At 40.2% G+C, this 17,213-nt stretch overlaps 1 protein-coding gene across 4 annotated transcripts in view; it reads right to left on the bottom strand.

The window, feature by feature from the left end:
- The window catches only part of CCDC91 (coiled-coil domain containing 91), a 364,298-nt gene that overhangs the window by 121,596 nt on the left and 225,489 nt on the right, over window positions 1–17,213 (bottom strand). For all 4 annotated transcript variants that reach the window (XM_032772233.2, XM_032772230.2, XM_032772231.2 and 1 more), the window contains exons 9-10: window positions 4,114–4,206; window positions 3,872–3,940 (exon numbers count right to left, since the gene is read on the bottom strand). In XM_032772233.2, the coding sequence (XP_032628124.1) occupies window positions 3,872–3,940; window positions 4,114–4,206 (162 nt within the window). The remainder of the gene's footprint in view (window positions 1–3,871; window positions 3,941–4,113; window positions 4,207–17,213) is intronic.

Here is a 17,213-nt window from a genome sequence, read left to right as displayed (position 1 = left end):
GGGACCTGGAGTAGAGAGCGGGCCCAGGTTCCTCCCTGTCCACTCCCCTCCTCCAAGGACACTAGTGGAGTAATTAAGAACTGGTTCAGAGGCAAGCAATAGCGCCCTGAACCTACCCCAGAGAAGAGAAAGCGCGAGACCCAGCAGAACAGTACTGGCAATTTGCCAGTGTGGACATGCTGGACCCAGGCTAAACAGGTTTTTTAATCTGTGAAAGGAACACCTGGGGTTTTTAAGCTGTTAGCAAGCACAGCTGGCCACTTCAGAATCTCTGAGGCCTCTTTGAATCATCATTTAGGGTGAGAATCTGATACTCATATTCAATCTCTTTAGTATATTAAGCTTAGATTGTGTTTTTGTTGATTTGCTAGGTAATCTGCTTTGATCTGTTTGTATCCCTCATAATCACTTAAAAATCTTTTGTAGTTAATATATTTGTTTTTGTTTTATCAGAAACCAGTGTGTGGGAGTCATAACTTGGGACAAAAAGCTGTTGTATATTTCCTCTCCACATTGAGGGAGGGGGCAAATTCCATAAGCTTACACTGTACAGATCTCTTTGCAGCATAAGATGGTATAATTTTGCATTTACACTCCAGAGGGGGGTGTGCACTTGAGCAGCTAGGCAGTTCCTTAGCTGTAACTGCCTCATGCAGAGCTGATCACAGTAGTTTGTATGTACTGCAGCTGGGTGTGTCCCTACCTGTATGTGTGCTGAAGCCTGGGAGAGGGCTTGGCAGGCTGGTCACAGCAGTACAGTGTAAAGGGAGCCCAGTCTGGAGGGTTAAGGGGAGCTCAGTGGTACCCCATTTCCAGGTTGCATCCCAGGGGGAACCCATCGCAGGGAGGGCTACTCTGGACAAGGCAGAAAAATGTAAAATGTTCACTAGCTTGTGGTGTGACTTGGTCATTTCCTGTAGTAGTATCTGTAGTGACTCTGCCATCCACTGTGCCAGGTCCTGAAACATTTTAAAGTCATCTGCCGTTGATTGCAAAGGGGGCATCACCATCTCATCGGGTGATGGTGGTGAGAAATGGGCCTGAGGGGTAACTTCCTCCTCAACTTCAGCCTCTTGCTCTCCCCTTGTCTGTTTAAGGGAGGGTCAGATACCCTCGAAGCAGCAGCTGAAGGAGGGTGTCTCCTTGGTTGCGGATAGGCTACACTGTAACTATGGGAGGCATATTCTTTTTGAGCCTGACAGCGATCCCAGTATAGCCATTGTGAGGGTGGGAAGGAGCCCAGTGGTTGTTTCCACAGCTGTCCAAACCAGGGAGGCTATGGATCAGGAGAATGACATGGGTGTGATCCATAGTGAATGTGGGCACCATACGGTGGGTGAGAAGAGCAACAGGAGACTGTGTACTCTTGCTCACTTTCTGAATCTGAAGATGAAAAGGGTGGTGAATGACAAGAGGTCGTCAGAGCCAAAGTTCCAAGTGAACTCAGAACCGGGTCCCAATTACTGAGCAGAGGCAAATAGAGTGTGTCAGACATCGAAAGATCTGTTGTGTACTGGAAGGTGTCAATACCAGCGGCGGTGGTCAGTGCTGAGGTGCCTGTTCTGAAGGAGTCGGTGATGTGGACCTGATAGTATGCAGATTGTTGGTGCTTGGTGTGCCACAAGAGATACTAATGTCAACGTCTGTGCCGCAGGAGCCTTCTCCTGAGAGTTCCTTTCCTGTTCCCATTGGTTCCTTAAGCAACCCAGCATGCTCTATTGGGACAGTACTGTGAGAGCCTTGGGTTCTGGATTTAGATGGCTTTGGTGCCATCCATAGTGATGATACTGATTGAGCTGGAGATCATTTTCAGCTTGACCAGGGCTAACTGTGGAGACTCATGGCCCTTTTCTTAGAGGCCTTACGTGAGTGGCTAATGGACATCTCCTTGGGCTTACCTCCCTTTGAAGTAGAAGATTGTGGTGAGGTTTTTCACTGTCCACAGGACCGCTGAAGGGCTGCCTCCATGAGTAGGACTTTGAGCCTCAGTTCTCTGTCTTTTCTGGATCTGGGCTTCAGTTGCTGGACCAAACCACACTTCCATTGGACATGTTTCTCTCCTGGCCAGCAGTAACACTGAGTGTCTATCAGTCACTGGGATAGTTTCCTTGCAGCTGAGACACTTCTTGAAGCCCAGGGAGCCGGGCCCTGTCCAGGGGTGGTGGTTCCCTGACCAGGATTGCAAAAAGAACCAAGTCCTTTTCTTCTTTCCTTCCTCCTTTTTTTTTTTTTTTCTTTAATATAAAGGCAACAGCCAAATAAAAGATAAATGAAGAAGAAAAGAGAAGCTTCAAATGGAGCTAATGAGTAACAATTCTAAAGAGATTAACAATCTGCTAACGAACAGCTAAAGCACTGTCTCTAGCCAGGAGTGATTGAGAATGAACTGAGGAGGGTTTGCCCACGCACTCTGGCTAATCTCATAGCAGAGCCCGGAGAACAGGGCATGACCAGGCTGGACGGACACTGCTACCAAACTTCTCCAATCAGCAGCAGAGGGATGGACACGCACACCTACAGTGGAACAAGCAGAGACACACTTACAGTAGGAGCACCAAGTAGAATGAGGACTAAACAAGCCTCTCAACACCAGAGGCGGTGTCTCCAGGCCAGGGTTGAGGCACATTAGTAGGGTAATGTGGAAGAAGCTTGCATATGCATGTTTGTTCTGTGGTTAAATATAACACTTCAGTTTTTTCCAATTATAACTTTAAAATAATTTAAAGATAAAATAAATATATCTTTCCCTATAAGTATGAACAAAAAGAAGTGGCCTAAGAGTGGGATAAAGGCACAGGTGTTCAAGAGAGTCTTATTAACCTTCCAGACCCAAACACTAAGTTCCACAGCCTTGAGATTCAAGAGAGTTGACAACTAGCCAGAGGTATACCACTGTCAATCAGAAGGCAAATTACATATGTGGATCACAGTTTTCATTGGAGAAAACCAGATGTTTTTGATCCTGTAATAGAGTGAGGCCAAATCAATTGTGCCTGTTTGTTTCTTAACATATGGTGTTACAGATTTCCCCAGTCTTAAAAGATAGGTATGGTAATTATTTTGTACATAATGTTACCTGACTTTTGTGCTGGATTATATACCAAGATTTGATATGCAAATATAGCCTAGAAATTATCACCTAATTTCCTTATCAAATAATAATTTTACTGTGTCCAAGGCATTCATGAATGAAAAGCACTACACAAATCAGACATAAAAGGTGAAATTTAAACTTTTTGTTAAAAACAATATATATTGAATCACATAGGACAGTTTAAATTGATTAAATTTAATTGAATGAAATATGTTGTCAATACTTTAACAATTTTCTACTAAGGATACATGATACATATTAGACTATTAACTCACACATACTTAGGTTTTTCTTCTGGAAAAGACCTTTCTGTTGTAAAATATTAAATAAAACACAATGTTAAGTGTCTTGACAAATGCAATGACGACTCTGGTATCTGTTCTTGAAATAAAAAACAAAACACCAGTGCAGTCAGCTGGAGACAATGAAAACAGATTGTTTTGTTTAGATAACACAAATAACTACACTGTAATGACCCAAGGACTCAACATTATGAAAAAGGCAAATAAATACTGGTGCTAGTTTCATTAGTAGAATATAAGAAATTACATTTTGCATCAGCAGTTAGCAGATTTCCATGATAGCCTCTAAATCTCGTAGGAGTCCTCATGATTTGTATAATTATGACCCTTTTTAAACATGGTTGAAATGATATATATAGTGGAAGTGGACTTTCATGGATCTAGTTTTTGAATCAGAGTTCAATTCCTGAACATGACACTCCTGAATGAAACGTGTGGTATTTATGTTGTATATCTACTATTTAACTAGAATTACCTTAGCAGCAGCTGCTAAAGCCTCTTTACTTCTATTCTGTTGTTCCTCCAAACATTTTTCCAGTGCTTCCTGCAAACAATATGTAAAATAAAGTGGTAATACAGCATATGAGGAGTAGATAGAATTTGGTTCAAACACTCAGAATATTTATAACCTGACCACACTCCCATTAAAGTAAACGGCAAAGCACCTATTGACTTCAGTAGTATAGGATCAAGCACTTGATGTATTCAAAGCATTACCTTATGTTTTTGTGATTGTTGCATCAAGGCTGCTTCTACTTTTTGTGCTAACACTTCTTTCTCTGTATCCAGTATGTCAAGAAGTCTCTGATGCTATAAGAGAAAATAATCGTATTATTGCAACTATAGCCTCATAGTACCACAAGGAAAAGGAGTTGGTGAAATACTGTTAAATAGACATGAATTTTGCTTATATGACCAGTGGAAAAACTAGAATTGGTTAAACTACATACAGATTAGCTCCTTAATACCAGCAGTAATGAAGGGAACTGCAAGTAACATGAGATATCTGATAAATTAATTTTCTATTATTTTTCCTCAATCTTATGTACACAAAATAAAATAAAAATTACATTAATAAGGTGGGTTGTGCTACCCAAATAAATTATTCTTACAAAACCTGTGAAATTACTTAATGATATTCATTTAAATGCATATGTAGAATTTAACAAAGTGTGGATGTACTAACTTTAATTTGAATATAAATCTATGTGAAAGAGAGCAACTATAAACACTCATATCTATACAACCAATCTAGACACCATACAGTTTTAAGGTCAGAAGATGAGAGCAAAAATTGCAGCTTTATTTCAATTTTCTTGTAATTTAAAACATTTTTCAAGGAGACAGCGAATGCTGACAATAAGTGACCAAGTACTTTATGTCTGCTTATATAATCTGTCATCACTGTTTCTAATTATAATCCTTTCATCTGGTTTTTTTTTTTCCTCTAAGAAACCAAGTAAAGTATGCACAAGATGCGGTTTGCCTTTTAAAAAGTCTGAGCTGTGATGGGAATCTACAAGTTATTAATGGAAAGTATTGATGCCATGTGTATTTGTCAAGACAACTGGCTCGCAAATCAGTAAACCTTAGCACATGCTGTTTAAGTGATAATTATAGTAACTTGAAATCACGTGTACAGTATCAGTAAAAACATTTCATAAGATCAAAAACAAATACATAAAATAATTTTATAATAATACACTAGTTAATATATATTGACTATAAAACCCTCACCTTGCAAACACATAAGCACATGCTTACCTTTAAGCATGAATAGTCCTTTTGACTACATATTCTAAAATGTATTATTCTATAGCATGAAATCTACTATGCTTTATTTATGAGTTTCTCTAATACCATCCTGTAAGTGAAATATATTTTCAAACTGCAATGGTTTTGTGAGACATTTTTATATCTGGAGAAGAGAATACAAAAATGTAGACTGCTTTACAAAACAAAATAAAATGCAATTTCTGCAGCACAAACACCCAAGAAGGCATTTCTTTGTCAACTTACTTAAAACAGTTCTTTCTGGGTGAAGTAGACATTTAAATGGGAACATCTGTCCCAGCAGTGAAATTCACAAAGATTATATTTAATGTAAAGAATCGTAAAAATGTAGGACCAGAAGGGACTCAAATGGTCATCTAATCCAGTTATCTGCACAAAAACAGGATTACATACTATCTGGACCATCCCTGAGAGGTATTTTTCTAACTTTGTTCTTTAAAACCTCCAATGACAGAGATTCCACAACCTCCCTATGCAATTTATAGATTTATGATGTGTATTCTAACTGTCACTGCAGGGTCACATTTTCAGATATTATCGCCAGGCTATTTTAAAATATTACTTTTTATTTTTTCCAATAACAAAGGCTCAGTATTCAAAATGAAACAATAAGTAGATTTTGTTTATGAGTGTGATGGGGTATATAAACTCCAGCCTGGGTGACAAGGAGTTAAGGAACTGCTCTGGGCTCAGCCAGCACTGCCCTGCCACACCTGCAAAAGACGTACAGATAAGAGGAGGAGTAAAAGGGAGTAGAACAGCTCACTTGTGGGAAGGCCAGGAAAAGGTAGGACCTTTACCCTGCAGCTGGTGAGGAAAGGCCTGAGGGAGAGCAAGATCTTCCCCATCAGCGACTATCTGAAGGTCCCTCTCTGAGGGATGGTAGGACCTGCTTCTGATAGACCCAAAAAGGAAGGCATTTTCTCTTTCCATATTTTAACCCAGTTTATGTGTGTTGATTCCCCAAGTTTTGTTTATAGATTACCCCTGAAGGGGACAGAGTTGGAATTGACCTAGCTGGAAGACCCAGGCCTGAGAGGATGCAACCACCACTTCTAGATGGAGAGAGAACACCATGCCCAGCCACAAAGACGTGCCAAGTGGTGAGCTGATCCCCTCCACTATTTTCTGGTATAGACTGCGAGCTTTGGCCATTGCAAGGTGGTGGGAAGTGGCCCAGGGAAAGCAACCTTAAGGACACAGACCCTTTTGTCAGTGTAACAGGGCCCTGGGCTGGAGCCCAGTGGAGTGGGAGGGCCTGAGCTCTTCTACCAAAAGCCCCCTTCTGCAAGTCCAAGTGCTTATGCCCCTGGATACACTGCCCCACAAACGAAGACCATTTTACAAATCTACTTTATGTCTCCTTAGTTAATTGACTACAGTGGGATTGAAAATAAGTCTTTTTTATGCCCCCGCCCCACTGCCACCCAAGATGAACTTTTGTTAGTCTGAGTTCATTTAAAAGAACATCTGTTGGTGCAAAAAGGACCTAGACATAAATGCAGATACTGACTCAAATATAGGGTATGACTCAAAGCCCACTGAAGTCAATGGAAAGACCCTCGTTGACTTCAGTGAGCTTCTGATCAGATCCATATAGAAGATTTTCTTGGTTACATCAGTCAACTGAGGAAACAACCTCAAATTCATATAATATCAACTCTGACAAAGTTCCTCTTCTGCCTTGGTGGGTCCTGCACTTATAGGCAGATTTGCTTGCCTCAGAGATTCACGGCAGCTCTGAGTTTGGCCACTTTTGCTAGTGGCTCAAACCTGCCATCCACTCAGCTAACTGGCCAGCATGGGGGAAACAGAGAACAATCCCCACGGTCTCTGTGTCCCACCTAGTGGGTCAGGGACAGGCCGGATCCCTTTCCAATTTAGACCTTCTCTTCTGGTGTTTCTCACAGACCAGGTCAACTCCTTCTGTGTCCGATCAGGAGTTGGGGGTATAGGGGGAACCCTCTACACAAGGTTCCAGCCTAGGGCCCTGTGGATAGCAGCTATCTACAATGTTCTCTGTATCAGCTGCATAAGAGCTACAACTCCCTGGTCTACTTCCCCATGGCCTTCCCCAGCACCTTCTTTATCCTCACAGCAGGATCTTCCTCCTGAAGCCTGATCATGCTTGAACTCTTCACTCCTCCAGCAGCACCTTCTCACTCCCTGCTTCTTGCACACACCCCTACAAACTGATGAGAGGTCCTTTCTTAAACCAGGTGTCCTAATTAGCCTGCCTGCTATAATTGATTCTAGAAAGTTCTTAACTGGCTCCAGGTGTCTTGATTAGATTGCCTATCTTAATTGGTTCTAGCAGGTTCCTGATTGCTCTAGGGCAGCCCCTGCTCTGGTCACTCAGGGAACAGAAAATTGTCATCCAGTGGCCAGTATATTTGCCTTCTACCAGACTCCTGTACTCCACTGGTCTGGGTCTGTCACACTACTGTATATAGAATGGCAAAATTCATTCTTCTAGATGATAATCTCTAGGACAGCATTAATATCTAAGACAGTTAATTACTGTTTGGCACCCACTGTCATGTTTTAAATACAGAAATGCCACAGGTTTTTCTAACAGCATCAGAGTGGACCCAAATACATAGAATGTTTAAAAAACCAAACCAAAAACTCAAAACGTTTATTTGAAATGATACTGAAGTATGCATTGATTCAATTCATGCATGAGAATTAGAATTTATTGTTCAGAAAACAGTTCCAAGATTACAATCATGCAAGATACCAAAAAAAAAAAATAAGAATAGATCTCTATCATAAGAGCAACTTGCAAGATACTGATCCTTGAGATGATGTCTGAAAACTAACAACTTTTTCCCCCACAAAAGACAGTGTAAAATTAATCCCTAGAGTGTTCAGTTTGTTACTACCCTGAATTGCTAGTGATTGGCTACTACTGTGACAGGTGGTTTAAAAATACCAACGCAGACTTACGAAATTCTACCACTTCTATTGAGATATAGCAAAACAAAGAAAGAAATCATTAGCAGCCAATCTAAACAAAGCTTTGCAAATAAAGAATACCAATTTACCTAATAAGTACGAGATTAAACCATGTATGTAAAAAGCTATTGCTCATATGACTTACAATCTTTGATTACAGTAACTATCTGCCAGTAGCTGGGACCAGACAACAGGGTTGGATCATTCTATATTTGCCCTATTCTGTTCATTCCCTCTGAAGCATCTGGCACTGGCCACTGTTGGAAGACAGCATATTGGGCTAGATGGACCATTGGTCTGACCCAGTATGGCCATTCTTATATTCTTATAATTCTGTAGAATTCCTGTAAAGTTAGTAAACTTTTGGGACTTTTCACATTGAACATTATTTTTCTCTCCATTTATAAAATGCTTTAAAAAATCATTATCAATCTTTTGTGAATATAACACTGCGGGGATCATTTTATACATTAAACTTGTCTATATATTGGAAATAAACAAAGTACTTTTCTATATGTACTTGGCGTTCTTTCAAAATGCAGATTAATTACTGACAGATTTCACTGAGACTTTATCCAATCCATTATGAATAGAATATTTTTTAAAAATCCCAAAATATTTACATGAGAAATATCTCAAAACTTTGCCAAAGCCAGGAGTTTCTTGTGAATAACTTAGAATGTCCTTTCCTATTATAATGTAAGTGTTTATTCATGTGGAATAATCCTTCCATAAAAGGTTACCTTCATATCTGAACTTCCAGAAGTTCATAGATCATCACAAATGTTGCAACAGCTGTCTATACAACGCAGGAAAGCACATTCTCTTATATTAGAGCTAGAGAAATACCTTGCAGAACTGTTTATTTGGCTTCAATATTTACACTCGCCAACTAGTTTTCTTTTTCAGAGGACAAAGAATTTTCAACTATTAGATTACATAAATTATTTGAAGAGAAATAAGTAATTGGGAAAGAGTTCGCCGAATAAAATACAGTCTATTCTCTTTCTCTGAAGTAGGTCTTGAGGCCAGAGAGCTTACATTACATAAAGAGGCTGAATATAATAAAGAGGATCAATATAACAGACTGAATGGAATTAAGGAGAGAGATTACTAACAATAGCTATTCTTCTTTGAGATCACCTTCGTGTCTTCACTTTAGGGGGAATATGTCACCAAGGGTGTCAAACTGTGGAACGGCCTGGAAAGCTGTGTCTGCTAGGAGGTACAAGAAAGCTGTCATGCAAGGGTGATGTTGTTACTCTACTACAGGGAAGCCAACCTGAGCCTGAGAAGGAGCCAGAATTTACCAATGTACATTGACAAAGAGCCACACTAATGTGTTAACAGCCCCTCATTAGCTCCACCAACTCAAACCTGCAGCACCAATCAGTGTCTCCCACTCCCTCCCCATGCCTCCTGCCCGCCATGATCAAGTGTTATGCAGTATGCACGAGACTCTGGTGGGGAAGAGGGGAAGAGCAAGGGCATGGCAGGCTTGGGGGAAGGGGTGGAGTGGGGGCAGGGCCTGGGGCAGAGCAGGGGGTTGAGCACTGAGCACTCCCCGGCACATTGGAAAGTTAGCATCTATAGCTCCAGTCCTGGAGTCAGTGCCTATGCAAGGAGCTGCATATTATCCTATGAAGAGTCGCATGTGCCTCCGGAGCCACAGGTTGGCCACTCCTGCCCTACTCTATAAAAAGGAGTGTATCTCCCAACCACCTCGATTCTTTTTTCCCCAAAGTACAACATCTTCATACTATATAGAACTCAAAGATCTAGGAGATGGTGGGTGGGTCGTGTGAATACATAGAAGTGACGCTCAAAGAACAGTTCCTGGTAAGTAATCTCTCTTTCTTCTTTGCATTCCCACCCTTAGGAGATTAGAAATCAGAGCTCTACCAGAAGGACAGCAAGCAAGTAGTTCATAGCTAAATATGGAGCTTAGCACGGCTGTCCAAAACTGGCCATCAAAATGCAATGCTAAATACAAGTACAGTAACTCCTCACTTAAAGTCGTCTCGGTTAACATTATTTCGTTGCTGATCGATTAGAGAACATGCTCATTTACAGTTGTGCAATGCTCCGTTATAATGCCATTTGGCAGCCGCCTGCTTTGTCCACTGCTTGCAGGAAGAGCAGCCTGTTGGAGCTAGCTGGTGGGGGCTTGGAACTAGGGTGGACTGACAGCCCCCCTATCAGCTTCCCATTCTGCTTAGTTCCCTGTACTGCTGCTGCCCAGCAGGCTATCAATCCCCCCACTGCCATGTGCTGCCCTCTGCCTTAGAGCTGATCTCCAGAGCCTCTTGCTTACTGTGCAAGCTGGGGGGGGGCGGGGAGAGGGGACGCTAATATCAGGGTATCCCCCTCCTTCCTGCTCCTGCACCCCACTTACCCCATTTCCATAGAGTTTTGGGGGGGGCAGGAACACATGACAGGGCTCAAGACGGCGGGAGCTTGCTGGCAGGAGCTGCTGTCTCAGCTTGCTGATCTATTAAAAAAGGCTGTGTACTTAGAGTGGGGTCAGTGTACTTAAAGGGGCAATGCACATCTCTCTCTCTCACACAGGATGTGTGTCTCTGTCTGCCATGCTGTCTCCCCTATCTCCATTCCTGCTGCCTTGTAGAGTGTGAGGCTACATTAACAACATGTTAACCCTTGAGGGCTTAGCCAATTGCTTGTTCATCATTTAGCAGTAAGGCATTCCCTGGGAAATATCCCACTCTCTGACTTCACCACCACAACCAAGCTTCATAATCATCATCACCGTGTACCAGTATTACATTGTTTGTTTAAAACTTATACTCTCAGAAAATTTTTTCACCATATAAATTTCCCTGGAACCTAACTACCTCATTTACATTAATTCTTATGGGGACATTGGATTCGCATAATATTTCGTTTAAAGTCGCATTTTTCAGGAACATAATTACAACATTAAGCGAGGAGTTACTGTAGTAGTGATTATTGAAAGGGTGCACCTAAATCCAAGTTACTGCTTTGCAAATCTCCACCAGGGCCTTGACCATGTCACTGATGCTGCGTTGACACTTGAGGGATGAATTTTTAAACCAGGTTATACTGCTTTCCTACCTGAGATGCAACAGTGTTTCAAACATTTACTAATCCAGGGTGAAATTCTCTGTTTAATGAGTTTTCCTTGGCATTTATTCCCATATGCTACAAACAACCTATTAGATCATCTACACAGGGCTTGGTCTTTTTGAGATAAAAGCAGGATGGGTACCTTCTTTACCTCTAGGCTATAGAGGCATGCTTCCCTGAGTGGGAATGGTGCCTGGGGAATAACATACCGGGAGGGAAAAATACTGGGATAGGTGGAAATCTCAAACCCCCTTCTGTATCAAATTGGGATTGAGCCCCATGGTGACTTTGACCTTAGGAACTATAGTTTAAAGGTGGAGCAGCCAGCAAAATATTAAGCAGATGTAATTGGTATGGCAAAAGCCTTTATAATTGATAAATGTTTTGAGAAGGCCTATGCAAGATCCACATAAAGAGGGCTCATCAGCTTTGTTAAGACAAGACTTAGGTTCCATCACATCAGCAGCTTCCTAATGGGCGGAATGCAATTGCCAGTCCCTCCAGGAACCTCAAGACTGTAGGGTGAAAGAAGATGAGTTTGCCCTAAATGTAATTATGATAAGTAAATATTGCTGTCATATGAATCTTTAGCCAGACCAAGATTAAGCCCTGTGTCTTAAAATGTAGAAGGTACTTTAGGATTCCAAGGACTCCAGGTCAAGATGAAGTGAGTCCTTTACCAGTGGCCCAGACAGTACACCTTTCCATTTTTTGTTCAGAATGGAGCTACTATTGGTTTGGAGGAGGAGGGACTGAACACTTAGAGCAGAAATGGTCCACATTAGTTAGCAGGTTATCTTCCTCCATGCTGCAAGGTGGAGAGCCTCTACGTTGAAATGCAGAACTGTCCCTACCTGTTGACACAGGAGGTCTGGAGATAAACAACATGCTTGCTGCATCTTTTTGGTCAGTTGCAAAAGATCTGGATACCAGCGCTGACTGGTAAGCAGCTTAGCGAGTATACAACAGTTTGTGAACAAGGTCAGGATTGCCTCCTTCTGTTTCTCAATCAAGGATTCTGGGTTGGGAGCATTCGATAGGGCATAACTGTAAGGAGACATAAATAGCTCAACTTTTGCTCACTTAAAAGGCCGGACAAGTAGTAGTAGAAACATTTTGCACAATAGCTCCTGGAACTGTCTAGGTTCCTCAGGAGGTGAAACAGGTGATGCATGAATATGATATTCTGGTGAGATGCCATTCATTTGTTTCTCCCAAGAGGACTCAAATACTTCCTCTGAAAGTTTCATATCATTCCTCAGATACATGCAGATCCTCCTGTAAATCTGAGGGATCTGGTCAGTATTGGTGCAGTCAAAAAAGAGTACATATGTGCCATGTGAGAAATGGGCACCCATGAGCGCATCAGTCCTGAGGCTGGTGCTTGTGTCTCAGCCTACAGCAGGACTTAAGGAGTCCTGTATGTAGGACTATATGAGGAGCTGGGCTGGGCCCTGCATGAGATACTTCTATGATAACTGGATCTGAATCACAGAAAGATGGCATGGGGTTTGAGGACAAGTTGGAGGACTCTCTAGATTTCTCTCTGAAGGGGCTGAAGATATGCTGATGGCAATCTCGGACTGAAACCAGAGAAGTTGATACAGGCAGAGTTGAGCTGTGGGAAAAAATGTAGTTGGGTGGCTAGCTGCTTCAATGGTGGACACCCGCTCCAGCAGAAGGATTGAAGGTATTACCAGGATCTGAAATGGTGAAGAGTCCAAGTTAGGCAATGCTGAGATGTCTGGTTACAGAGAATTGTGGAGAAGAGGTGACAGTAGTGCTGTTTGAGAGTCTCCAGGGACCTCATGGGCTGAAGAATATAAAGGAGGAGAGGGATTGTGCTGCCTTTTTTTCTTTTGGTTATGTTCCTATTGTGGAGAATTGTGCTTCCTCTTCTCCTTCCTTTTACTCTGATGAGCATCTCCATAGACTTGGGTTACTGAGAGAGAGAGGAATCTGGCCTGTTGATAGGTCCAGAGTCAATATCAAGGCTATTGGTACCAAATGAGGAGTAGATTCTAAGGTGGGCACCTACTGAGTCAGTCCCAACGTCATCAAGACTTTAGTATATATAGTGTCAGTTTGGCCTTTGGTGCTACTTTTTATTAGGCCAGTGTTGGTGGTACCAGGTAAGGTATTCACTCCCAGTTTCCAGTCTTGGGCTCATGAGAGATGGTGGTGCTGAAGCCAAGGTGGCAAAATGCCTCTTGGGTCCTGTGTCAGAGAAATCAGCATTGAAGCTGGTCTTGGTACCTTTGACAGGATCATTGGTGTATCAAGCTGCGAACAACAAGATATTAGATGAGCGTGGAGGTTAAAGTATCTCTTCCTTTTAGTGCAGTGAGAGAAGGCATAGTGAATTACACATTTAGGCCTTGACTACAATACTGCGGTAAGGCAACCTAAGTAATGTCACTCGTTATATGAGTGCAAATAGCTTAGTCAACTTACTGCAGTGTCAACACCATGCTGCGTCAACGGGAGACACTCTCCTAGCGACTTATCTTACTCTTCCCACTCTAGTGGAGTATCAGAATTGACCAGAGAGCACTCTGCCATCGATTTAGCGGGTCTTTGATAGACCCGCTAAATTGACAATCCCTGCATCGATTGCAGAAGCGCTAATCTACCAGTAAGTGTAGACATGGCCTTAGTTACAGAGTTGGTCTCCCATAGACAAAGGCGGTACAAGATACGGGTGTCAATCTTCAGTACAAGATTGGCAGGCAGTGCACCTCTTGAAGCCCTAATGGGGGACTTGCAATGGGAATTAGGTGTCTAACTGCCATTTGTGCCTTTGAAAATCTCCCATCAAGTACTTAAATATGACTTCAGGAGCCTAACTTCAGGCACTCATTTTTAAAAATCATGGCCTACATCTACATTGTCTGTCACACTGCTACCAAGCACTTTTGTCTTTGTCTTACCAATTATGGAATTTCAATTTAGCGTTTTTGAGTTCGGTCAATGATATGCAACCTAGCTTGGGGTGAAACTACACAAACTATAATGAAAGAATTAAAAAAAATAAAGTTAATTATTAATCTGCAGGAAGAGAGTGTAGTCTAGCTCCTGAAGATAGGAATCAGTGATCATGACTTCCAGTCTCTATTCCTGACTTTGAAACAGCCACTGTATGAATTTTGCAAATAATTTTTTATTCCAGTTTATCTATCTTTAAAATAACACACTAATATTTACCTACTCTAAAGTGGTGTTATGAGGTTTCTTTAAATAGACAGTTTCAGAACTGTGTACACAAGTGGGTGCACATTATGTTTATGGGCAAAAACCATAATTTTATTTTTTTTCCGCTAACGTGTGAAACTTTAGGTCTGAATATTTGTAAAGTGCTTAAGGATAGTCTGAATTAAAGGAAAAAAAGAATATTATAATCTTCTATTACATTTTGAAGCTGACATTTGTAACTATGTTTTTAAAGGTAATAGAATATAATTATAATATCATATGAAATAATTGCCTTGTGTGTACTTATAAATTCAGACACACATTTCATTTATTGACTACAAGGGAGAAGAGGCAAAGAACGTGTAATCTCAGCATTCTTGCTTTTTAGTTAGTTTCATTTTATTTAGCAGAGATGTTCTATTTTGTCTTTCCAGTAACTACTAAAAAGAAGATAATGTTTTTGCAAAGTAACTTTTTCAAATGGGAAAAACTAATATATGAGAGGAAACCCTTTTTTTTTTTTTTAATGAGTGGAAATTTTTTTTAAAAAGGGGTCAAGGAGAATCTTTTGAAATTTAACCTAAAACAAAAACATTCAGAAATAAATTACAATGATTTTTTCCCCTTGCAACAATTTCTTCAGGCAACAGTTCCAAATGGAGAATGTTTGATGCAGATTCAAATATAAATACAGAGGTCCTGTGATTTTTTTGATTCCTGTAAAAAAAGGAATCAAAAATATCTTTTTTCCTGGAATGAGAGTCACAGGAGATATTGTAAACAGATTTAATCACAATCATAACTAGTTAGAATTTTTTATATTAAATGTATCTGAAGAATGGTGACAGTTTATTCTCAGGTATGTAAATATATAACCATAGGGTTGCAAAAGTATATCGTATAAATAATTTACAAGATGAGTGAAGTAATTCAGATGTTTCCTTTCAGTTATTGTATAGCTCAAACACTATATATAAAGTACCAATAACCAGTTCAAATCTGTACAATTATGTTCCAAACAAGTACATTAAACATATTCCTATTAATCCTAAAATGCAAATTATAAATCAAAAATTGAATAAACTGTCCAAGGTTAATTGAAATGCTTTGTAAATATGGACAATTTGTACCTCACCCCAGTGTAGACTTATTATAAGGGGGAGGGGCAGAAAGCTCCTGTTTCCTCCTCCTTCAACATATCCATGAATGAATCTGCCATAATTTGGCTACGTGAGCTGGTGTGTGCAGTTGATGTTTGGGGACACTATTTGTCTAAGTACAGTAAACCTTCACATTATCAGTGAATAACAGCTACTAAAATCAATGCATCCATGTTGGACTATGTGAGTGGTGTATGAATAGTAAACTGTGGGAGAATTCATTCAAGAACAAAATTGCAATGAAAATTGCAATATTCACTAAAGTTAATAAACATTCTATCCAACTCAACAGAACAAAGTATTAAATTATTTATAGATTCATTGCAACTAATTGATGACTACTTTTCAATTCCATCTGAGGAAGCATTTTACAAACACTCGTGAATTAAGCCTCAATAGCTCCATGAATAGTACATATGTAGTAAAAGCCTCGTTTTGAAGAGGTGGGTGAACACTTTTCACAAAGCAATGACTCTATACCTCAAAGGAAATCTACACAACCCTTTCAAAAGATGAGTCTAAGAGCTTAAATTCATAACGATGCTAGACACAAAAAATCATGGTCTTAATAAAGACACTGGATTTATGGCTTATGACAACCTGTAATCCACTGACCCCCCTTTTCATCCTATGATTACAGGCATGTTAAATGGGCCACTTCACCTTGATTAGTCCTTGGAATGTGCACTAATTATTTGTGCTAAATCATCTGTTGAATCTTGTACTTAGTTGTGACATTCCTAGTACCTTTCCTAGACCTGAACAGGAGACTGTGTAGCATTAAATCTTGTTTCTCCCTCGAATAGAAGTTGGTCCAATGAAAGATATTACTTCACCCACCTTCTCTATTTAATATTCTGGACCAACATAGCCACAACAACACTGCATACAACAATTGAATATATTTAAATACTAGGCATTTCAGTAGGGAACCACCAAACCTTCCCTGTAATAAGTCAGCTGAATGTCTTCATCTCAAGGACCAAGTTTCATTCCATAACTGACCAGGAAAACTCATTCACAGCAGCATTTATTCTTTTTAACCTATAGATAATTAAGATTCTCTACTTTTTCTGGAAATAAAGATATAAACACCCTACACTTTCCACTGACAAGACCCAGGAAAAACGTTTTATGGAAACGGTCATCAGTACTTAATCCAATCTTTCATTCATCAGCAGAAACAATATACCACTGGACTCAACTTTTCTAGGATTCTTTAATTAAAATGTGTTCTTGTGTCTTTACAAAATTCTCCTTTTCATTTCAGTTTCTCATAGAAGAATCCAACTGTCGGAGGAAATAACACAGGGCCTGGGAAAAGCGTCATTATTCCTATTACAGAGAGAACTGACTGAGATTATAAAAATACACAGTTACAGGTCTGATGACTCCCTCTGGTTAAATATAAATTAGGTCATTTCAAGACACTCATTTTTCAGCCATACTAAACATGCCAAACCAAATTAATTGCAATTTACCAATTGTAGAACTGTATTTATGAAAATAGGTCTCTTTCTGTGCACTATTCAAAAATCTTATTATGATAAAGATAATTTTCTAACCTTAAAATAAGTTGTTTTCCTTTATAGATGTACCTGTATGCTC

The sequence above is a fragment of the Chelonoidis abingdonii genome, chromosome 1, assembly GCF_003597395.2.
Source record: "Chelonoidis abingdonii isolate Lonesome George chromosome 1, CheloAbing_2.0, whole genome shotgun sequence".
Taxonomy (NCBI): Eukaryota; Metazoa; Chordata; order Testudines; family Testudinidae; genus Chelonoidis; species Chelonoidis abingdonii.
Note: the sequence above shows the minus strand (reverse complement) of the source record. Positions and strands in the feature narration are given on the sequence as shown.